A 24,479-nucleotide genomic window follows, 5' to 3' on the forward strand; every position below is an offset into this window, starting at 1 on the left:
TGAGTTCTTTATATGTTTTGGATATTAACTCCTTATCAGAGATGGTTTGCAAAATTTTCTCCCATTCTGTAGGTTGCTTTTTCATTTTGTGAACGGTTTCTTTTGCTGTGCAGAAGCTTTTTAGTTTGATGTAGTCCCCCCCACCTTATTTATTATTTCTTTTGCTGCTTGTGCTGTTGGTGTCATATCAAAAAAGTCATCACTAAGACCAATGTCAAGGAGTTTTTCCTCTATGTTTTCCTTTAGGAATTTTATGGTTTCAGGTCTTACATTCAAGTCTGTGATCCATTTTGAGTTGATTTTTGTGTATAAGGGTACAGTTTTATTCTTTTGCATGTGCATGTGCAGTTTCTCATTACCATTTTTTGAAAAGACTATCTCCATTATGCATTCTTGGTGCCTTTGTTGAAGATTAGTTGGCTAATTAGTTGGCCTTTTGTCTATGTGTCTGTCTTTATGCCAGCATCATACTGTTTTGATTACTATAGCTTTGTAATATAGTCTGAAATCAGGAAGTGTGACGGCTTGGGCTTAGTTCTTGCTCAAGATTGCTTTGGCTATTTGGGGTATTTTGTGGCTTCATATGAATTTTGGGATTTTTTTTTTTCCTGTGAACAATGCCGTTGGTATTTTGATAGGGATTGCACTGAATCTGTAGATTGCTTTGAGTACTATGGACATTTTAACAATAGTCTTCCATTCTAAGCACACAAAATATTTTTCCTTTTTTGTGTGTGTCATCTTCAGTTTCTTTAATCAGTGTTTTACAGTTTTCAGTGTATCTTTCACCTTTTTAAAATTTATTGTTAAGTATTTTACTCTTTTTGATGCTATTGTCAGTTTTCTTAATTTCCTTTTTAAATAGGTCATTGTTAATATATAGAAACACAACTGATTTTTTGTGTATTGATTTTGTATCCTACAGCTTTGCTGAATTCATTTACTACTTCTAATGTTGTTGTTTTTTTCTTTTGGTAGTGCCTTTAGAGATTTCAATATATGATATCTTGTTAAGTGTAAACAGAGTCATTTTGATGTGTTTCTTCCTGATTTGGATGCTTTTTATTGTTTTTTTCACACCTAATTGCTCTGGCAAGGACTTTTAGTACTGTTTTTAATGTGAGTGGTGAGAGTAGGCATCCTTGCCTTTTTCCTAATCTTAGAGAATTATAAAAAAGCTTGCCTCAGCTTGTCACCATTGAATGTGGTGTTTATATTGTAGGCTTGTCATGTATGGCCTTTATTGAACTGTCCTTGAATCCCACTTGATTATGGTATATTATCTTTTTAATGTGCTGTTAAAATTGGTTTGCAAGTATTTTGTTTAGGATTTTTACATTTGTGTTAATCAATTATATTGGTGTGTAATTTTCCTGTAGTGCCCTTGTCTAGACTTTTTTTCCACCCTTTTGTTTATTTTGTTTATTTATTTTGTTTATTTATTTATTTATTTTATTTATTTATTTTGTTTATTATTATTTATTTTGTTTGTTTATTTTGTTTATTTATTTATTTTGTTTATTTATTTTGTTTATTTTGAGACAGAGTGAGTGTGTGCTTTTGAGCTGGGGAGGAACAGTGAGAGAGGGAGACATAGAATCCCAAGCAGGCATTATGCTGTCTGTGCAAAGCCCATTGTGGGGCTTGATATCACAAACCATGAGATCATCACCTGATCCCAAACCAAGAGAGAGATGCTTAATTGACTGAGCCACCCAGGCTCCCCACCTTGTCTAGAGTTCTAACGGCAGAATGCTGGCCCGACACAATGAGTTTGTAAATGTTTAGTTTTTTGGAAGAGCTTGACAAGGATTGGCATTAATTGTCAAGTGTTTGGTAGAATTCACTAGTGAAGCCATCTGATCCTGGGCTTTTAGTTGTTGGAAGGTTTTCATAACTGATTCAATTGGTGTATAATGTTTTCTCAGTTTTAATTTCTAAAAGAGAAAGTATTGATAGTGATAATGTACAAACTAAAGCCCTTGAGGAGAGAAAAGGGAGGATGGTTAACGTCAATATTTTCTTTTTTTTTTTTTTAATGTTTATTTTTGAGAGAGACAGAGCTTGAGCAGGGAGGGGCAGAGAGAGAGGGAGACACAGAAACCGAAGCAGGCTCCAGGCTCTGAGCTGTCAGCACAGAGCTGGACACGGGGCTTGAACTCATGAACGACGACACCATGACCTGAGCCGAAGTTGGATGCTTAACCAGCTGACCCACCTAGGTGCCCCTCAGTATTTTCTTAAGAGGTCAGAGAATTCCTGAGACCAGGGAGTTTGAGAACAATTGCTTTCTAGTATTCCATTATATGATTATACTACAGTTTATTTATATGTTCTGTTGTTGATGGATGCTTGAGTTGGTTCTACCTCAGAGTGTTTATGAATAGCTTTGAATGTTTTTATTCATGTATTTTAGTGTAATATGGACACTTTCTATTGCGTATAAACTTAGGAGTAGAATTGCTGGATTATTGATTAGGCATGTGTTTAGTTTTCCAAAGTAGTTGTACCATTTTTTTTATTTTTAAAAAATGTTTATTTATTTATTTTGAGCACCAGGGAAGGGCAAGAGAGAGGGAGAGAGAAAATCCCAAGCAGGGTCTGCACTGATGGCACATGAGGTCAGTCTCGACCCGTGAGATCATGACCTCAGCCGAAATCAAGAATTGGACACTCGACCCACTGACTGAGTCATGAAAGCATCTTGAGTTGTACCATTTTAATTTATATTCGTATCAACAGTTATGGGAGTGCTGGTTGCTTCACAATCCAAATAAGACGTTTTTAATTATGGGAAGAAATTAGAGAAAAATTATTAAATTCATTGCCATTGTTTGTTTATAAGACATCGTGTGGCAGCCTAACACAGCAGGTAAGAGCATGTCCTTTCCCAGTAGTTGTAACTTGGTTTCAGTCTCAGTTGTGCCTCCTACTGGCTCTAACACTCAAGGCAATTACTCAGTCTGTCTAAGCTTGAATTTGCTTATGAGTAAAATGGGGTGATTATAGTGAGTACTTCACAGTATTTGTTGTAGGGATTAAATCTGTTGACAGTGAAAACCACTTGAATTGGCCTTGCAGTATAGTGCCAAAGAGAAAAAAATAGGCCCAAAACACTATAGAAAGTGAAAAATAAAAGAAAGCACAAAAAAGTCACAGCATTTTTTGTTTTAAATTTTTGAAAATAATTTTTAGATGTTTTCATCACTACATGGAAAGTAACTATTTAGAAATAACTTCATACCTAGAAAAAGTAATGAAATAAAAATAATACAAGGAGCACCCATACTCTCTTTACTTAGATTTGACTATTGGTAGTATTTGATTCCCATTTTCTTTATCATTTGTGCTCCTTGGATATGTGTATGCCTACATAATTTTTTGTCCTGAACCCTTTGAAATAAGTTACATATGTCATAATTTTTTACAATCAAATACTTTAGTTTGATTTCATGGTAAGATAAGACGAGTATTCTGTTATATAATAACAGTAATCTATTTCATAAATGTATATTGATAAACTTTTAGCTAATGTATTAGCTGTATTCCAGTTCTGTTAGTTGATATGACAGCGTTCTATACAGCATTTATCTTTTCTAGTACAAGATTCGGACCATGGGATTACATTTAATTACCATGTCTCTTTAGCATCATTTCTTTTTTTTTAAATTCATTTTGACATTGACATTTGAAGAGTAGAGTACGTTCTTCCCACTTTTAAAAAACAAACCTTTACTCGTTTTGCATTTTCTGATGTTTCTTCTTGATTATAGTGAGGTTATGCATTCTTGGCCAAAATTCTGCATAGATGATGTTGTGTTCTTCTCTAGGTGTATGTGATATCTATCATTAGTGATGTTGATTTTGATGACTCTTGAAGGTGTTGCCCAGTTTCTCCCCCATACAACAAATTTCTTTTTTTTTTTTTCCTTCCTCTTGCACCTAATAAGCAATGTGTGAGAGAGTTTTAAGACCGTGCAAATATCCTAGGTTGAGTCCCTATTCCTAGGTTGAATATCCGCTGATGATGATTCTTGCCTGGTCCTTTTTTTTTTTTTTTTTTAAAGCACCTTCTTTCTGGTGTAAGAGGGTATTCTTTGCCCTCTTTGTAGCTACCCTGCCCCAGTGATGTAATTAGCTATTTCTTCAAGGAGCCCTGGTTTCTTTTAGTAGAGAATGCTATTAGAGACCAAGATCAAGGTGCTAGGTGATCTCATTGCTACTGGGATGTTTATGCTTCTTGTCCTTTTCAGTGGACAGTACCAGCACATGATACACATGTATATGCGTATGGCATGCACATACATACACATGTACAAATATATTTACATATGTGCAGGGAAATATGTATATTTTGGAAAGCATAATTTTTATACCAATATTTCCAATTCCAGTGCAACCTTACTTGACTCTGTTGCATCTTTCCTTATTTTATATCTTTGTTCTTCCTTATATCATGAGATCCTCGGCTAATTTGCTCAGTTCTGTAATACATTTAAAATAGTTTCAGAATTGCATTGTCCGTACCACTACAGTTACAAAACAATCTACAAAAAGCATTCAAGATTTGTTCATACTTCTCCCCACCCTGCCTGTGAGATAATAGAAGATAACATATATTGGTCTGTCTCCCTTGTTTCTGGCACAGAGCTCCTGAAACTCTTCTAAATTCCTAAGTGATAAAAACATTATGAGCATCACTTGTTCTAATATTTGTTTTTTTTTTAATTTAACAGGTTTTTTAAATTTTTTTTTAATGTGTATTTAATTTTGAGAGAGATTGTGTGTCCAGGTGCTGCGTACTGCATGGGGTTGGGGAGTGAGGGGGAGGGGAGAGAGAGAATCCCAAGCAGGCTCCTCCATGTCAGCACAGAGCCTGACACAGGGCTTGATCTCATGAACCGTAAGCTCATGACCTGAGCTGAAATCAAGAGTTGGATGCTTCAGGAACTGAGCCACCCAACATGCCCAATTTTTTTTTTTAAGTAGTCTCTTTACCCAATGTGGGGTTCAAACTTACAATTCCGAGATCAAGAGTCACATGCTCTATTGACTGAGCCAGGCAGGCATCATCCCCTAATACTTACTTGGTTCTTTACGCTGGGACCTACCACAGCTCCTTATAAATTCCTAAGTTATAAGGGAACCAGGAGCATCTTTTGTTGTAATGAGGCAACTCTAGGTAGGGTCCTGGATGGCTTCTGGGATGGTCAGCAGAAAGATTAAGCCAGATTTAGAAGCTTGTAATTTTCAGCCCCACCTTCTATTCTCCAGAGACTAGAGAGGGATTAGAAATGGAGTTAATAATTGACATGCCTGTGCAAGGAAGCTTCTGTGAAATCCCAACAGTATGGCACTCGGGGAGCTTCCAGGTTGGTGAACATATCCATGTACCAGGAGGGTGATGCTCCCCTAGCTCCATGGGGACAGAAGCTCCTGTACTTGGAACCTCCTCCCAGATCCTGCTCTATACATTTCTTTATCTAAGTTGTTCTTCTGTATCCCTTATCATATCTTTTAATAAATTGGTAAATGTAAGTAAGTATTTCCCTAAGTTTTGTTTTAGCACATATCAAATCCAAGGGGAAGGAGGTCATGGGAACTTCTGATATGTAACCAAATTGGACAGAAGTTATGGGTAACCTGGGGACCCACCACTTGAGATTAGCTTGTGAAGTATAGGACAGTCGCAGTTAAGACTGAGCCCTTAACCTATGGGATCAGACACTATCCCCAGGTACGTAGTGTCAGAATTGAGTTAAATTGTCAGAGACCCAGTTTATGTCACAGAATTATTTCTTGTGGTTAAAAGACCCCACATCTGTTGTCAAAAGTGTTGAGAATGTGGTAGTTGTGTGTGAGTAAAGGAGAAACACAGGAGGTGGTCTAGTGTTTTCCTTTTCACTGTCCAAGACTGATAATACACAATCATACTCTGTGTTCATAAGTTACTTAGGTCCTTTGTGCCTTCTTTATTTGAAATGCAGTTAATTCCTTTGTTTCACTACCTGTCCCCTACTCTGATTGATTTCAGTTTTCAATATGTATTATGTTAACATGCTTTCAAAAGTCATTTTTTCCTGTATCTCTTCCACTTCATCCTCCCCACCTTTGTTGGTAATCAGCTTTATTACTGTCTAGTTTTATCCATCCTGTGTTTCTTACTGTAATAAGCAGATCCATGTGTGTTTTCTTATTTTCCTTGTTCCTTGCCCGAATAACACATCCTTTTGTACTTTGCTTTTTTTCACTTAAAAATGTCCCCAAGAAATCACTGCATTTCAGTTCATAGATAGCTTCCTTATTATTTTTACAGCTGTATTATACTCCATTGTGGGTATGTGCAATATTTATTTAACTAGTCTCCTATGCACAGCAGACTTTTTAAGGAGAGACATTTACAGATTCTTGAAAATGATTGAGAAACGGAACATAATGCAAATAAGGTTTGAGTCTTTAATGCATTCTATATTTAGTTATGCAGATAAACTGAAAAATAAGTTCTGTAGTCAAGAATACCAGAAAATCTTAATTATAAGCACCAAGCATAGTAGTTGACTAGTGAAGACTGCAGATGATTATAATCTTTTTTTTCTCATATAGTAGTTTATTGCCATGCATTAGTTATAACTCTAAGAGAAGAAAGTGGGGACTGAGAGATATTCCAGATAAGATCAGTCATTTTCAATTGATTCGAAGTTTACCAAAACTAGAGAGAGAAAGCTTTTGTATGTTCTACTGTCACTAAAGGAAAGTCAAATGACAGGCAATAATAGTGTAATACAGGAGCAGCAAAAGGACAAGGGTAATTCAGAACTGGGTTAATCTTTGAATGATCAAGGGTTAATTGTATTAAAAATTGGCATTTTCCTATCTAGAGTTCTAAGTGTTTATTTCTGGGATAACTATGCATTTCTCAACTCTGCAGATGTTTAATACTTACATTAAACAGTAATTTTGTAACCACCTCAAAATGGATAAAGGATCTGATTGTGAGACAGGAAACCATCAAAACCCTAGAGGAGAAAGCAGGAAAAAAACCTCTGACCTCAGCTGCAGCAATTTCTTACTTGATACATCTCCAAAGGCAAGGGAATTAAAAGCAAAAATGAACTATTGGGACCTCGTGAAGATAAAAAGCTTCTGCACTGCAAAGGAAACAATCAACAAAACTAAAAGGCAACCAACGGATTGGGAAAAAATATTTGCAAATGATATATTGGACAAAGGGCTAGTATCCAAAATCTATAAAGAACTTACCAAACTCCACACCCGAAAAACAAATAATCCAGTGAAGAAATGAATAGAAGACATGAATAGACATTTCTCTAAAGAAGACATCTGGATGGCCAACAGGCACATGAAAACATGCTCCACGTCACTCCTCATCAGGGAAATACAAATCAAAACCACACAGACATCACCTCATTCCAGTCAGAGCGGCTAAAATGAACAAATCAGGAGACTATATAGATGCTGGCGAGCATGTGGAGAAATGGGAACCCTCTTGCACTGTTGGTGGGAATGCAGACTGGTGCAGCCCCTCTGGAAAACAGTGTGGAGGTTCCTCAAAAAATTAAAAATAGATCTTCCCTATGACCCAGCAATAGCACTGCTAGGGATTTACCCAAGGGATACAGGAGTGCTGATGCATAGGGGCACTTGTACCCCAATGTTGACAGCAGCACTTTCAACAATAGCCAAATTATGGAAAGAGCATAAATGTCCATCAACTGATGGGGGCGCCTGGGTGGCTTAGTCGGTTGAGCATCCGACTTCGACTCAGGTCATAATCTCGCGGTTTGTGAGTTTGAGCCCCGCATCAGGCTCTGTGCTGACAGCTCAGAGCCTGGATCCTGCTTCGGATTCTGTGTGTGTCTCTCTCTGCCGCTACCCACTCACACTCTGTCTCTCTCTCCATTAAAAATAAATAAACATTTAAAAAAAATTACAAAAAAATGTTCGTCAACTGATGAATGGTTACAGAAATTGTGGTTTATATATACAATGGAGTACTACATGGCAATGAGAAAGAGTGAAATATGGCTCTTTGTAGCAACATGGATGGAACTGGAGAGTGTTATGCTAAGTGAAATAAGTCATACAGAGAAAGAGATACCATATATTTTCACTCTTAATGTGGATCCTGAGAAACTTAACAGAAGACCATGGGGGAGGGGAAGGGGAAAAAAATAAAGGGAGGGAGCCAAAGCATAGGAGACTCTTAAAAACTGAAAATAAACAGGGTTGATGGGGGGTGGGTGGGAGGGGAAAGTGGGTGATGGGCATTGAGGAGGGCACCTGTTGGGATGAGCACTGGGTGTTGTATGGAAACCAATTTGACAATAAACTTCATATATTGAAGGAAGGGAGGGAGGGAGGGAGGGAGGGAGGGAGGAAGGAAGGAAGGAAGGAAGGAAGGAAGGAAGGAAGGAAGGAAGGGGAAATCTAGGGAAATCTAAATTGTAAACATTCAGAATTTGACACAATGTTTTGGGATACAGTGACAATCAGTACTTTATCAAAATTTAATAATGAGGGGAAAATCAGTTTCTAAAATATTAAGATATTTAGTGTGTTACAAATGAAAATTTTTCTTAAATTAGTTTTTGGAAATTATTCTTGCTAATAGTCTTGTGACAAGTCTTGTGTTCCGATAGTGGATGTTTATATCGTTTTACAGACCATCATGAGATTTTTTTTGTTTGTTCACTGAGCCAAGATTTTCCCCTGTGTGACACTAGTGGAACCATACTTGATTGTCACTAATTTCTTCTAGGAAAATTCCGGCAAGCACAATAACTAGGGAAGTCCTAATGGTGCCAGGGAAATAGCTCTAGGTCAAGAATCAAAAGCGATCAGGATTCTGAAGCCCATTCTGCCACTTAGAAGTTATGTCAGCCTATTAAGGCCTCATTTTCTTATCTGTAATGTGAGCATATTTATTTGTATGTTCTCTCAAATTTCTTTTCAAATACTTTTTGCTGGAAGGTACAGAAACATTGTGGCTTTGATAGGAATTAAGATCATGAAGTATATATTAAGTATAATATTTTTTACATTAAGTAAGGTAAATGTGCAGGTGCAAAAGTGATGAGAAAGTAAATAATTGCTAATACTGTGAACTTATTTTTGGTTGGGAAACAGTTTGTGATAAATGTTTTATTGTTAGTGTTATACTTCATGCTGGCTTATATAGGTAAATTCTAGGAAGACAGCCACATACTTTGTAACAGGAGAAACTCCTGTGATTTAAGAAGTTAAGGAAAGGATGCAAAATCAGTTCTGGTTGGAAGAGTTGTGCTAATTGTAAAAACCGAAAAGAGTTATTAATGCTTGCCAGCAAGCCTTGAATGATACCTTTTTATTTGTTTGGCTGTGGTGGCTGTTTTTTGACGTAAGATACTTCATTTATTCCATAGGTGTTTACAAAGAAATCCTGTTAGTTAGAATTGGAGGATAGAGCAGAGAATAAGATATGCTTGTATGCTCTCTTTTTGTCTTGAAACTTAACTTGCAGCAATTGAAGTGGATAATAAGCAAGATACTTAAAAATTATGATAGGTGCTATGAAGAAGAATAAATAGTGGTGGGACGCAAAGTAATCAGAGACAGAGGGAACTGAGACCCGAATATTGAAAAAAAGCTAGCTAGACAAAGATCAGGCAGGAGACAGGTGGATAAAACACACTGAGGTGGAAAAAGATTGGTATGCCCCTGGAACAGAAGGAAGGGCAATGTAGGGACGGGAGCCAAAAGAGGGAAGGAAACAGTAGCTTGAGATGGGTTTGGAGAGTTAGGATAATAATTTAGGGCATTGAACCATGGTAAGGAGTTGATTTATTCCATGTCCAATGGATAAACTATTGAAGGGGTTTTTAAGCAGGGCATAATAAACAAATGCTTTAATAAACATTTTTAAGAGATGACTCTTAGGGGAGCTCAGCTCACTCACTTGATAGAACATGCAACTGTTGATCTTGGAGTCATGAGTTTGAGCCCCACGTTGGGTCGAGAGCCTACTTAAAAAAAAAAAAAAAGATGACTGTGTGTGGAAAGGAATTAGAGGGAAGCAAGAATGGAAACAGTCTGACTATTAATAGTAGTATGGGGGGGGGGTTTCCTGAGTGGCTCAGTCATTTGAGCATCTGACTCTTGATTTCTGCTCAGGTCATGATCTCACGGTTCATGGGTTCGAACCCTGGGTGGGGTTCTGTGCTGACAGCACAGATCCTATTTGAGATTCTCTGTCTCCTTCTCTGTCTCATGAGAGATTCTCTGTTTCCCTCTCTCACTCATGCATGAGTGTGCCCACTCTCAAATTAAATAAACTTAAAAAAAAAATAGTAGTGCTAGAGGTAGATGATGATAGTTTAGACCAGAGCAGTACCATTCATTAGTGATGAAGGAAGTGAACATTTTGCAGACAGGACTGGCTGAATTTGCTGATGGGACTGAATATCAGAGGTAAAGGAAATATTCTTGAATTATACAGATTAAAAAAAAAAAAACAGGATGTTTAAAATCACTCTGTTAAAACATATTAATGCCAGTATTGTACGTGATATATACTTTCTTCACAAGTTTATTCTTTTTATATTCTTTCTTTCTTTCTCTCTTTCTTTCTTTCTTTTTTTTTTTTAGGCTTATGCATCTGGATGTGACATTGTTATACTGGGAAGTGATTTTGAAAGGTTACAAATAATCCCAGGAGCTAAACATGGAAATATTCAAGTAGGATGTGTAGACTGCTCAATGCAACAAGGCAAGGTTTGTAATCTTACAATGTGAGATTTGTTTTGAATATGGTTTTTGTCAAGATAATCTCCAAAGTATGTATTTCCTATTGAATGTAAAGCTTGCTTTGTTTCAGGGACAATGTAGCTACAATTTTCTTTGACTCTCTAAGATGCATAATAGAGAATAAAATTCTTGTTTCTCTCTGATGTGTCTTGGAGATTGTCAAGAATTCTGTTCTTACATAATTTCAAGTTATAGCATAATCTTTTCTGTGAACATTACCCATAAAACAGTTCTAAAGGTTACTTATTTAAAAATTGATTAGATTAAGGTAAAGGAATGACAATAAACCTTCAGTCTGTTTACACATAAACTACTGAGGAGAAATCATATGTTAGAGTCATTCTTCATTGTGCAGGTATCTCCTTGTAACTTCTGGATAAACTTTATACTAAAATGGAGATCAACTCTTCTAAAGTCCGTAGTTTTTCATCAATTTATTCCAAGTCTGTAAGAAAAATGAAAAATTTTGTTTGGACTTCTATTTGCATGTGAAAAGTAAAAAGTGACCTTGAAACAAGAAGAACAACAACAACAAAAGAAACAGGTTATGATTCTGTATCAGGTGAAATATGGTTCTACAGAGTAGCAGAATTGGTAGAGTCCTAGCTAGTAGGCAGTAGTGTATAGCTTAATATAGCACCATGTAGGCATAGGTGGCCAGGCCTAGGTATACTTGTAACTAGACTGGGCTAAACTGTGCAAATTTATTTAATTTTTTTGCTAGATATTTAAAATGTTATTTGCCTATATGATTCCACCAGAACATTTTGCGTGAGGAATCAAATGGACCCAATCTTTTTTTTTGTTTTTTAATGTAAGCATTTCTGATGAACCTGCCTGTCTGAAAAGTTACCTCTTAGGACATAGTTTAGAGTTACTTATGGTAGAATAAGTTTTGACTCTTGAAATCTTTACCTGTTTCTTTGACTGGTCTTCTTTGTTATTCCTAGGTCCCTTACCTTTGTAGTTACAAGTGTTTCTCACCTATCTTTCTTTTGTTCACAACTCATTCTTACTACATTACGAAAATGATCTTTATTATGGAATGTTGAAAATCCTTGAGACTTCCCCCCCTTCATGTTTGTTTGATCTCCAGCTTTGTAGTTCTATAATCTTCATTATTGTGTAAAAACTTGATTAAACCATCTGGACTCAAACAGACCTAGTTAATGTTGGAAATCTCATTTTAATAACTTCACATATGATTTATATTTTCATGAGATCCTATATTACATGACAGTCCAGGTTAAACTGGTTATTTGGTTTTATAGTCATTTTCATAAAGGGCAAATTTCCTTTGTGTCACAGATCTTAGTACAATTAAAAGACTCCTTATGATATCAGGAAGAAAATTTGCAGATTATGAAACTTGGAGATTTCTGTTTGCCTTTAAGAAGGAAATGCTGCTTAATACTGTAGACATCTAGTATTTTAGCATTACTGTTTTGTTTTCCTCTGTAGTACTAGCAGATTAATTTTCATGAGAATATTCATCTGCATTTATTTGACTCATTTGCTTAGAACATTCTTAGCTTCCCAGTACCTTGGGAAAGTTCAAATCGTTCACCTTGGCCTGAGGCCCTGTACAACCTGGATTGGATGTACCTTTTTGGATGTGTGTCCTTTATTCTGTTATAAGGGACACTCTGTTCCATCTGGGCTAGTAGTCATCTCCAAGCGTACATTGTCTCTTCTAATGTTTATACTTGTGTTCATATTTCTGTTATACCCTGCTTCTACACTGAATATTCCTTTCTCTTTGAAACCCTACCCATACTTAAAAGCTCAAACTAAATACCTCTTTGCAGACCGACTGATTGCAGATGATTTCTGTATCCTATGAACCTTGCAGAACACATAAAAAGAGCCATTGAAAGTCTTTTTCCATTGGATATTACATCCTCATTACTTACTCCCCTCTTCTCTAGATTGATTATATGTTCTTACTTTCGTCCCTCATTCATTCTTTGTATCTATCAATCTCATTTCTGATACTTCAGTGTTCTTCATTTGTGGCTCACTCAAGCTATAACAGTAGCCACCTTATAAAATAGAGCCATTGACTAAAAGAGTAAATTATAAAGATACCAAATAAAATAGAGTATTGAAAAAATGCGTTTCTTGGAGAGTTCACAAAGGAATAGATCTAAGTTTTATTTTTAAAAGGCTACATACACATACAGTGACAGAATTTTGAACTTTAAAGAGATAACCTAGAAATTGAGTTTTAAGTCTGATTTCCACTTGACAAGGAATACATAACTACATTTTTTTTTTTGAGGAAGGGAATTAATATTTACCATGTATCTTATAATTATATGCTAGATATTTTATAGCCGTTGTTTTAATCCTCCAACTAATTCCATTAGGAAGATAGTATTATGCATATTATACATATAGATAAATAGATAGAGATACTAAGATGCAAAGAGATTAACTTGCTAGTTACCCAGTTGGTAAGTGACAGTACTAGAATTCTGATTTGGGTATGGTGGTCTCTTAAAACTGACATTTCAAGTATTGATGAATGAAATTGTGTTGGTGCGGGGCTTATTTTAAGTTATATTATTAATTTGTTTTGCTCTTTTGATTCATAAGTAAGTTAACATATCCATAAGTTTTCTTTATTTTTCTTTTTAAAAGATTGCAGCATCCTATGGAAATGTTATCTCTGTGTTTGAACCAGTTAACCTACCGAAGCAAAAGAAAAATTTGGTCAGTAATTTATCATTTTTCTTTTAGGAATTGAAATGTCTTGAGTATTCAAAGACAGTGTTTTTTAAGGGTGTAGAATCAGAGTGATCATCAAATAAATCAGTATAAATTATACCATAATTGTAGATACATGTTCAATGCCACTTCCATATTTAAAATATGTTTTAAATCTTGGATTGAAGTAGAATTAAACTAAATTGTGTTGATGAATTGCCTGAAAATACTTTTTTTCTTCTGATGTTTTTCTTTTATAATAAATATTTCAAGAGTCAACAGCTTTAAGTTTGGCACTTCATTTATCGCTAGTGGCAAACACCATTATGTAGATGGGGTGACTATTTTGTTTTTGGTTTTTATTATCTACTTTTATATAGTTTCTCTGCTGTTTCTTGTGTATTTTGTTCTTAAAGTTACATGTTTTAATTGCAGAGTCTTAACCTATCTCCAGGGCTTATTTTTTTGCACTTAATATGTTCGTGTAGTATAACTGTTAACAGGTCAGTAAATGTTTTTCTTTATAGAGAAACTGTATTCAGAAATAGTTCTGAAAGCTGGTTAAAACAATATTTCATAAGTACAAAGGTTATGTAGTAAATTTCTTGGGTGCTCGAATGCCCTAGATACAATAGACCAGCTTATTTTACCCATTTCCACTGAAGATTAAACTGGTGATTTAAGTCCTATGAAAGAGGATCACCAAAGTATGGTTTTAAGAGCACTGCTTGCTTGCTTTCTCTGCTGCTTTCTAGCCATTTGATCCTAAGCAAGTCATTCTTACGAGGCTCTTTGATCAATTCTGAAATTGGCTAATAGCGATTCATTCTTTGTGGGAATATTGTAATGATGACATGATGTCAGAAACTGTGCAGAAGTATGTTAAATGTAAAGAATTGAGGTGTTTTAATAATAGACATACCTTTATATATCTTTGAGTATTTTTCATTTCATTTTCACTTAGCTCCTTAGTATCTTACAAATTCCCTCTGACTTAGTATGACAGCTGTTATTTCTTTTTTATAAGTAAGACAACAGAGGCCCAAAGAAAATAAGTTAGTTAACCAGTGAAACAGCTCCTGAGCCACAGAACTAAGTAAAACTAGCTGTATTGATTCCTATGTGTGGACTTTCTTTTCCCTACCTTGTGTTAATGAAAAATATTTTCTTTAGGTTAACTGATACTCACTTTAAAACTTCCCGGAAGGAGAATCCACAGTTCTCCCCTGATTTATATTTGTGTTGTGTTACCAAATGAATCCAATATTAGAAACCCTAATAACCTGTGAATTAGTAATTGAAAGTAGTAAAAATAAAAGGGATTGCTCTGCTCGGGATGATATATTTCAAGTAATATTCCATAAATATTTATTGAATGAGATAACTGACTTTAAAAAAATCAGTTATGTTAAAATACCTTTATCAGTAAGGGTAGAATCAGGAATTTTAGTTTTTGCCCATTTTCTCATGTACTGGTTATAATTGTTTAATATATTGTTAAGTCAGTAAGAAGAAGTTGGTTTATTGGTAGGCAACCCTGACTGCAGAAAGGGTAAAAAACAACAACAACAACAACAACAACAACAAAAACAAACAAACAAAAAACCTTGATGTGTAAGGGAAAAACTGGATCAAATAGAAAAATGGACTTTGGAAGGTACATAGAATCTGTAATTCTTGGGTATAGTCTAAGAGAATCTGTAGATCCTCATAAAAAAGACACTATTTCCTTTTCTTTGTGCATTCTGGAATATTCTTTTAAGGTGGTGGTTCTTCATGGGAAGACAACTTCAGAATCACTAGCTGGTCCATGTATCCATCCTGCCCTCGGGATTTCTAAATCTGTAGGTGTGGGGTTGTGCCTAGGCACTTCTGTGTCTGGTTCTAGAGAGGGTTCTGACGTGCACTATGATCAAAAGCCATTCCTGCAAGGCAGTGTTTCATAAAAGCATATTCTGCAGACCACCTGTATCAGAATCACCTGGGGCATTGATTTAAAGTACAGATTCCTCATTTTGGATTTTTTGAGCCCACACCTTTGGATGTGCATCTCAGAAATCTGAATTTTAAGTAAACATCTCAGGTTATTGTACTAAAGTATGAAAACCACTACGTTAAATGATCACTTATGGGTCTCAATCTTTTTGAGGTTAGTGAAATCAACTTAGTAGGCCATAGCCTGAATTTAAAAGAAAATGAGGTAAAATAGAAGATGTTACCGTGCATCACATGTAGTAAGGGGGTAAACTTAGATTGCATTTATGTCTGTTTGTGTTTTGGGCCCTATTGCAACATACATTTCTTAGTGGCCTACAGGTAAAAAAGTTTGAAAAGTATTGCTTTCAGAAATGATAATGTCATAAATTATGTAATATAATGGAAGTGTTTGATTTCTTACTCTGAATTTTCACACATACCTTATGATCTCAGGTGAGGGTGAAACATTAAAAGAGAAGGAAGCCTCAGATAGCACAGACACAGACAAATTTAAAGTTAAACCTTTGTAACTATTATAATAATACGATAAACATTGTAATTTTAAAAGTCTGAGGTTAAAGAGAATGTTCTCCAACGTGGCATATAGTTACTGGTTGTTTATGCTGAAGACAAACTTTTTTGGACCTCCATGAATGGGTATTCATTCTCTCACTCTTCCATTGCATATTTCTTATTCTTGACTGAGTTGAACATTTTCTTCTCCTTCAAAATGACTGCATGGTCGATTGTACCTCAAAGAAAATGACTTGATGTGTTACTATGAATAATAAGTGATAATAATAAGTGAATGTATATATTTGACAGAAAAAGACTGCCCATAATAATTGGCTAAATGACTTCTTTTTTAATTTTAGGAATTATATAGTCAATGGCAGAAAAGTGGCCAATTTTTTCTGGAATCAATAGCGCACAACATAACTTGGGATCCTGCAGGTAAGAACACAAGCAGGATTAACTGAAATGAAATAACAGTACCTCTTGTTTGGGCTGTTTCCTTTATTACTTTCATGTATTTCAGTTCTGCTCTATGTGAGATTGTGTGGAGTAAAAAGTAAGTAAAACATTATGTTCTTTTAGAGCTTATACTGAAACAAATATTGTAATAGTGTCTACCTATGGTAGGAATACCTGTTGATTTGGGAAGGAGACATTAATTCTGTCTGGAGAATCAAAGTTTGATTGAAGAGGAGCTTTTTGACCGGTCAGGAGGTAGATTTTTAGCTTTGAGGGCGGGGATAGATGAGAAGAGACAAAAAGAAGGGAATTCTAAGAAGAGGTCATGTATGTATGTATCACTTACCTACTTCTGCATAAAAAAAAAAAAAAAAAAAAAAAAAAAAATCCCAAAGCAGTTTTTATCAGTCCATTGCCGTGGGCAAAGGCCCAGAAAAAGAAAGCATTAGATACATTCTGTTAATAGGACTTTGAAGCTGGAGTGAGTCTGGTGATAAGGAGATGAGATTGCAACATATTGTGGAAGGTCTTTAAAGTCATGTGAAGGTATCTGAATTTAATTCTTTTTGACTGTCCAAAAAACTGTTACAGGTTTTTGAAGTGCCTCAAGACAAGCTAAGATTTATGGTTTTACCAGATTTATCCGGTAGCAGTAAGTTAGAAGGGTCAGAGTCTGGAGGAAGAGGGGGATAAATATATTTATAGTTACCTTTGCAAAGTATGGATTCACAGTAGTCTGAATGAGAAATAAGAATTTATTTCACTGTCTTTAATGTACTTGGTGCTTAATTAATGTTGAATGACTAATGCAAGGAATACATAGATCTGAAATGCACGGGCGGTAGAATTGATATTACTTGGCAGCTGGATTTTAGATTCTTTTGAGAATATCTGTGCCCAGAAGAACAGTGATACGTAGGAGTTACAGATAGTGGAACATACGTTTTGTTTGGACATGGGGAATTTGACATGCTTGCGTATCATGTAGCAATATCCAAAAGATAGACGTTTCTAGAATATAAGAAAGAAGTTCTTTTTGAAACAGAACTAAAAAATCATCAGTTTAGAGATAAGATAGTTTACATTTTAATATAGTAGTTGAAATGGCTGAGAAAAAATGTTTATTAGAAAACTTTGGAAATTACTTTAGGAGATAAAAGAGATTATCTTAGAGATACTTTTTTAAAATCATTGTTTTAAAATGTTTTTTCTTACAAGGTTAGAGGATTGATGCTTACTAGCTGGTAATCTATGTGTATATATTATACATACAGTGGAGAGAGATCAGACCTGGGTTCAAATTTGACATTTCATTTAGTACAGCACTTGGTGTATAACTCGATTGTTACTATAGTGAGACTTATGTCCCAGTTAATGCCTGTTGTTCTCATATGATAATAGTGTCACCTTCTACTCTAACAAAAGTTCCTATTTGAATGATACACTATATGGTTACTCTCTTATAGCCCTACAGTCTATTATAATTATTTGTTTACATGGTTTAAATTTTTGGTTAGATAGAGCTGAGACTATTTTATTTAGTATGTTTTTATCTTTAGGGGCCCATCATATATTAGGTTTTCAATAAATGTTCACATATTTGACTGTAAGTTTTGTTATCATGAAAAAAAGTACTTAACAGATGAAGAATGGTTAACTCACTTAGAAATTAAGGTAATAACCTATTTCACAAGGTAGTTTTTTAATGATAAGGTATAGCAGTGTATCTGAAAGTACTTGGTATATAAGAGCCCTCTAAAAATATTGTTAGCAGGTAAACTAGCTACTTGAGGTGTCAGACTACTAACTTCAATAAAAACATTTAACAGTTGAGTGATTTTTTTTTAATTTTTTTTAACGTTTTTATTATTGACAGATAAAGAGCGTGAGCAGGGGAGGGGTAGAGAGAGGGGAGACACAGAATCTGAGGTAGGCTCCAGGCTTTGAGCTGTCAGCACAGAGCTCAACGCGAGGCTTGAACTCACCAACTGTGAGATCATGACGTGAGCCAAAGTTGGTCACTTAACCAACTGAGCCACCCAGGCGCCCCTTGAGTGATATTTCTTTAGTAATAACATTAATAGTTGCTTGGATATTCTGTACCATTGGTTTATCAATACTAATGCTTCAGAGGATAGTATTAATATTAAATTGCTCTAAAATCAGCATTAGAGAGTAGTATTAAAAGATAATTACTTGGGGCACCTGGGTGGCTCAGTCGTTTCAACTCTTGATTTTGGCTCAGGTCATGATGGGGGCTGGGCAGTCATGAGATGGGGCTCCATGTTGAGTGTGGAGCCTGCTTAAGATCCTCTCTCTCTCTCTCTCTCTCTCTCCCTCCCTCTTCCTGACCCTCTCACCTGCTCTCTCTCTGTCTCTCTAAAAAATAAAGGAAGATAAAAGACAGTTACTTATTTTCCTAGCATACCTAATAGTGACTTGACAACAGCTCATGACCATTATCTCTTTAATTGTGATCGAATTATTTTTCTTTTTACAATTGAAAAGTTTAAAATTTAATGGTTTGGTTGAGAAACGGGTTATTGTAATAAATAATTGGGAACAATTAGTTTATTTTTGCAAGTGAACTTTATTTATAAACAGATTGTAAATATTTTAAGTGAAATATTAGCATTTTTGTTCTGACCAGTATTTACTTACTATTTGCTAGGTATTGGGATATAAAGAAATTTTTTCAGATGCCATTACTAAACTGACTATAGTGCTTTTGTGTTTTCTCCAGATCCACTATTGCATCCAGCTTAAATCATGAGGTTTTCTGTTTAAGATTTATTTTTTTGCCTTTTTTCCTACTTTAATATTCATACCTCCACCCTTTGTGTTCAAAGCAATATACTGTATTATACATTAGCTATCTTTGTATCATTCCATAACTGGGATTAATTATTTTGTATTTTATATTAATTTCTTAATCCTTCATGGGATACCTTAATTTCTTTTTTTTTTAATATATGAAATTTATTGTCAAATTGGTTTCCATACAACACCCAGTGCTCATCCCAAAAGATGCCCTCTTCAATACCCATCACCTACCCTCCCCTCCTCCCACCCCCCATCAACCCTCAGTTTGTTCTCAGTTTTTAAGAGTCTCTTATACTACCTTAATTTCAACTTCAGTTTATGTTTAAGAAAACTTGTAAAAACCAAACTCATACATAAATAAGGGGATTGGCGGTTGCCAGAGGCTGGAGTGAGGGGTGGTTACAATATGTGAAGGTGGTCACAAGGTGCAAGCTTGGAGTTATAAAATAAATAAGTCCTGGGGATGTAATGTACAGCATGGTGACCTTAGTTAACACTACCATATTGTATATTTGAAAGTTGCTAAGAGAGTAGATTTTAAAAGTTCTTGCATCACAAGAAAGAAATTGTAACCAATGTATGGTGATGGATGTAGGCTCGATTTACTGTGGTGACCATTTTGCAGTATATGCAAATATCAGGTCATTCATTATATTGTACACCTGAAATTAATACAGTGTTATTTTTTAGTTATAAATTAAAAAAAAAAAAAACTGGTGTCCATTGGTGAACTAAGCAGTGGAATAATAACTAAATTTTTTTTCTTTTTTTTTCAATATATGAAATTTATTGTCAAATTGGTTTCCATACAACACCCAGTGCTCATCCCAAAAGGTGCCCTCCTCAATACCCATCACCCACCCTCCCCTCCCTCCCACCCCCCGTCAACCCTCAGTTTGTTCTCAGTTTTTAAGAGTCTCTTATGCTTTGGCTCTGTCCCACTCTAACCTCTTCTTTTTTTTTTTTCCTTCCCCTCCCCTCCCCCATGGACTCCTGTTAAGTTTCTCAGGATCCACATAAGAGTGAAAACATATGGTATCTGTCTTTCTCTGTATGGCTTATTTCACTTAGCATCATACTCTCCAGTTCCATCCACGTTGCTACAAAGGGCCATATTTCGTTCTTTCTCATTGCCATGTAGTACTCCATTGTGTATATAAACCACAAATTCTTTATCCATTCATCAGTTGATGGACATTTAGGCTCTTTCCATAATTTGGCTATTGTTGAGAGTGCTGCTATAAACATTGGGGTACAAGTGCCCCTATGCATCAGTACTCCTGTGTCCCTTGGGTAAATTCCTAGCAGTGCTAATAATAACTAAATTTAAATGAAATTCCTCATTGGTGCTTTCTAAGCTGTTTGTGAGACCTTCCACCCTGTTGCTGCTATTTATTGAGCTTCTGCTAAGCCCGCTAGCCTGTGCATCACGGTTATATGTACGATACTAGCCTGTGCCTCACAGTTATACATACGATACCATTACAGCCGATCTGTACACACTTCTGATTTTATAGATGAGAAGAAAATTGAGGCTCAGAGTTTGCCCAAGATTAAATTCACATGACTAATTAAGTGACTTACTTTGGATGTAGACACAGGGATTTCTGGTCAACAGTCTGTTTTGTCACAAACCCACTTTCCTTGAAATAGAGTGATCTTTATGGGGAGACACAAATCCATAGTCCTTATTTGCTAAAGTGAATTCCTTATTTATTTTCAACTTTTCGATCACAGTTGTGTCTCTTCCTCTGTGTTCTTTGTTTGGATGACAACACAGTCTTCTGCTCAACTTCCCAAGTTGGGATTTTTCCTTGAAACCTTTTGTATCTCCTGTTTTTTAGTTGATGTCAAGCCTTGAAAATTCTGCTTTTGAAATGGCTTTCAAATCCTTGCTTCTTAGTTTAGTATTTGATTCAGATCCTCATGATTTCCTTTGTGTATTATTATCGTCAATTAACCAGGTTTCCCTGTGTGTTTTCTCTAATCTCATCCATCTCTAGACTTTTTTTTTTTTTTTTAAAGAATCTTTACCTTTGTGTACTGGAGCCTTTGAAAGCGTGGTGAAAATTAAGGATTATCTTTCTAGAAAAATGTACATACTTTACATATAACTTCTGCATATTGTCTCAGTGCAGGGAGGTTTACAAGGTTTACGAGGCCTCTTCAAGTCCATCTGTTGATGTCTGCCCATCCTACTTAGACCCCTTCTTCTAAAATACAGATCCACTTATGTAACCTCTCCACACTTAACACTCCCAACTAATTGTAACTAATTGTAACCAGATGCCTTATAAACTTCAAAAATGCTTTGGTCTCTGACCAGAATTTTTTCCAAGTCTTCTGTGCACCTTATTCTTTAACCATAAACCAGATTATAAATCATTCTTGGGAATATATTTGAACTTGCATGAATTCATGCCTCTCTTCACAGAATGTCTCTACCAGAATGTGAAATCGTCTTGAAAAAGGACAGTTTTCATTTGTCATTGTGTTCCCCGTCAGTGGCTAGCACAGTGCCTGGTACAAAGAAGATGCTCATTAAATGTTTTTTAAATGAAAGATTACATGATCTCTTCCCTATTTTCCCCAAACTGCTTCAACAGAATTAAAATACACCCTCACTCCCTCTCCCCGCAAATGTTTTGGTTATTTAACTTTTTTAGAAGTTGAGTTGTTTTTATAGTATTATAAGAGACTCTTAACCATGTAACTTAACTCATTAATTAAATACCTAAATAATAAATGGTGAATAATGTATATATATTTTTAGGCAATCGTCTTTTAACTGGTTCTAGCTGTTTGCAACTGTGGTCCAATGCTAACTTGGAGAAGCCAACTGAAGATGAAAATCCAGATAAAACAGATCTTAATTTGGGGGACTGGAGATGCATTTGGCATTGCAAGTAAGCAATTAATTAGGGGATTAAAGTGATAAATCTGTTCATGTGGGTTTTGTTATAAATGCGTTTTAGTTTCTGTGAAACTACACAACATTAAAAGTATTGATTTTTTATTCTGCAACAGGTCTTTTTATAAATACAGAGGATTCACTATTTCCCATAGTGAATCTATAGATCCAGTTTTTTTTTTAAATTATTGAATAAAACACCTATGGAGAAACATAGAAAATGTGTTAAGCCTGTATGATGATCATTAAATAGAAACTTGCTAAATTCTACCAAAGGAGACAGAGATGCTTTCCATGCTTTTGACTGAAGTTTTCCTGTTGTGAAGAAGTATATTTTTCCCAAGTTGCTTTATGTATTGAATATAATCCTTGTCAAAATCCCATTGGAATTTCTACTTTTGAGCATAGTTCTAAACTTGTTTTAACAGGTTAAATATGGGAAAATCAGGAAAATTCTGTAAGAAGTAAAATAGTGAAGATAGCATAGAAAAATGAATTCTAAAGCTAGAGCTGGTCTAGCAGTTTGTTGTTGATGTAGGAACAGATTAGGGTCCAGAATTAGGCCCAATTACACATGGAGATTCAGTATATTAGGTGTCATTTTATATCAGTGGGTAAACTTGGTAACTCTGTGGAGAAGAAAATGAAATTAGAGTATGTTTCATGCCTCACACCACAATAAGTGTCAAAAGAGGGAAACCTTGAATTTCTACACAATGAACTAAATACTAGAAGAAAATACAGGAGAATTTTTTTATTTTAGAATTACAGTGTCCATTATGGTAGCAGCTAGTGATATACCACTTTTGAGCACTCGAAATGTGGCTAGTCTGAATTGACTGTGCTGTAAGTATAAAATACACGCTGGATTTCAAGAACTTAGCACAAAGGAAGAAAATGTAAAATATCCATTTAATTTTTTTTATTGATTACATGTTGAAATGATAGTAGTTTTAATATATTAACTTAAATAAAACAATTTCACCTGTTTCTTACTACTTTTTAAAATGTGGCTACTAGGAAATATAACATTTGTTATTTATGTTCTGTCACTGTTGCAGGATAAATGCTGCTTTAGATGAGGGAAAGACTTTCTGGGTATAATACCAGAACTAGAAACTGAAAGGAAAGGAAAGGAAAACATCAATATTTGTTGACCATATCAATAACAAAATTCTATAAAGCAAACAGACCACACGGAATATAAAAAGTTGAGGAAAGTATTTGCAATTTGGAGTTAATGCTTTTTTTAAAAAGAGGTCTTAAAAATTAATATCTCTGTAGTAAACAAAAATAGACAAGTGAAAAATTTTAAATGGTAGTACATATGAATAATAAGCAAATTAAGTAAGAGTTGATGGACTGCAAAATCTAGAAATGAGAACTATCCAGAAAGAAGAGGATGAATAATATCTACTATTAGTGTTTGGAGAACAGGTACTCTTAAATCCTCTTTAAGGGAGTGCATTGGTATTTTTCTAAAGAGCAGTTTGGAAGTATGAATCAACAGGCTTAATTTTTATACCCTGAGATAGTAACTCCACATTTCATTCATTCATGCAGCAATTATTTGCTGAGTGTTTATCATGTTTGAGGCAGTGGTAGAAGTGCTTGGAATACAGATAGCAGTGACCAGGTAGGGACTGAGACTACGAACCAGTAAACCAGTATGACAGAATGTTAAGTGGCATTCTTCCTGAGTCCGTTTTATATGAAACAGGAAGAGAACTATATGAGATACCAAATAGAGAGTAAGGCAGACCTGGTATATAGAGTTTAGAAAGATTTCAGGAGAGTTGGTTCCATATATTTTGTACCCTTCGGCTAGATTGTGAGTTTTAAAAAGGCTTAACATGGAGAGAGAGTAGGACTTTGCAAAGAAAATTCTTTAGAGACAGTTGTCTTTGCTCTGGAGTCTTCCATGTAAAGTTGGGGAGAGGGGAGCAGCAAAGTGTTATATTGCCTTCTCAGGGCTTCCATGCGTTGAACTGAGAATTTGAAATGTGTTTTGTGCTTTTGGTAGAGGGGAAGAATCTTAAGTTAATTCAAGATTAGAGTCTATGGTGATAACTTGGACTAGACATACTATGTATTTGGGATGGTTATTTAATTAAGCAGAAAAGCCATGGGACTCAGGTTTCAATTTAGGAGCAGCTGATGATTACACTGACTGGAACACATTTAAACACTGAGCTTGATCACATTCCTTTTGTGATGTGTTTAAAACCCGTTATACACGTTAGATGAAGATCAGTAGTATGATAGAGAAAACTAAGGTAAA

At 35.3% G+C, this 24,479-nt stretch overlaps 1 protein-coding gene across 2 annotated transcripts in view; it reads left to right on the top strand.

The window, feature by feature from the left end:
* The window catches only part of DMXL1 (Dmx like 1), a 135,531-nt gene that overhangs the window by 7,349 nt on the left and 103,703 nt on the right, over nt 1-24,479 (top strand). For both annotated transcript variants that reach the window (XM_047083709.1, XM_047083718.1), the window contains exons 2-5: nt 10,645-10,770; nt 13,447-13,518; nt 16,365-16,443; nt 22,061-22,193. In XM_047083709.1, coding sequence (XP_046939665.1) covers nt 10,645-10,770; nt 13,447-13,518; nt 16,365-16,443; nt 22,061-22,193 — 410 coding nt within the window. The remainder of the gene's footprint in view (nt 1-10,644; nt 10,771-13,446; nt 13,519-16,364; nt 16,444-22,060; nt 22,194-24,479) is intronic.

The sequence above is a fragment of the Lynx rufus genome, unplaced genomic scaffold (assembly GCF_022079265.1).
Source record: "Lynx rufus isolate CCGP_SWC_20201006 ecotype Redwood Valley unplaced genomic scaffold, mLynRuf1.p SCAF_1, whole genome shotgun sequence".
NCBI classification, from domain to species: Eukaryota; Metazoa; Chordata; class Mammalia; order Carnivora; family Felidae; genus Lynx; species Lynx rufus.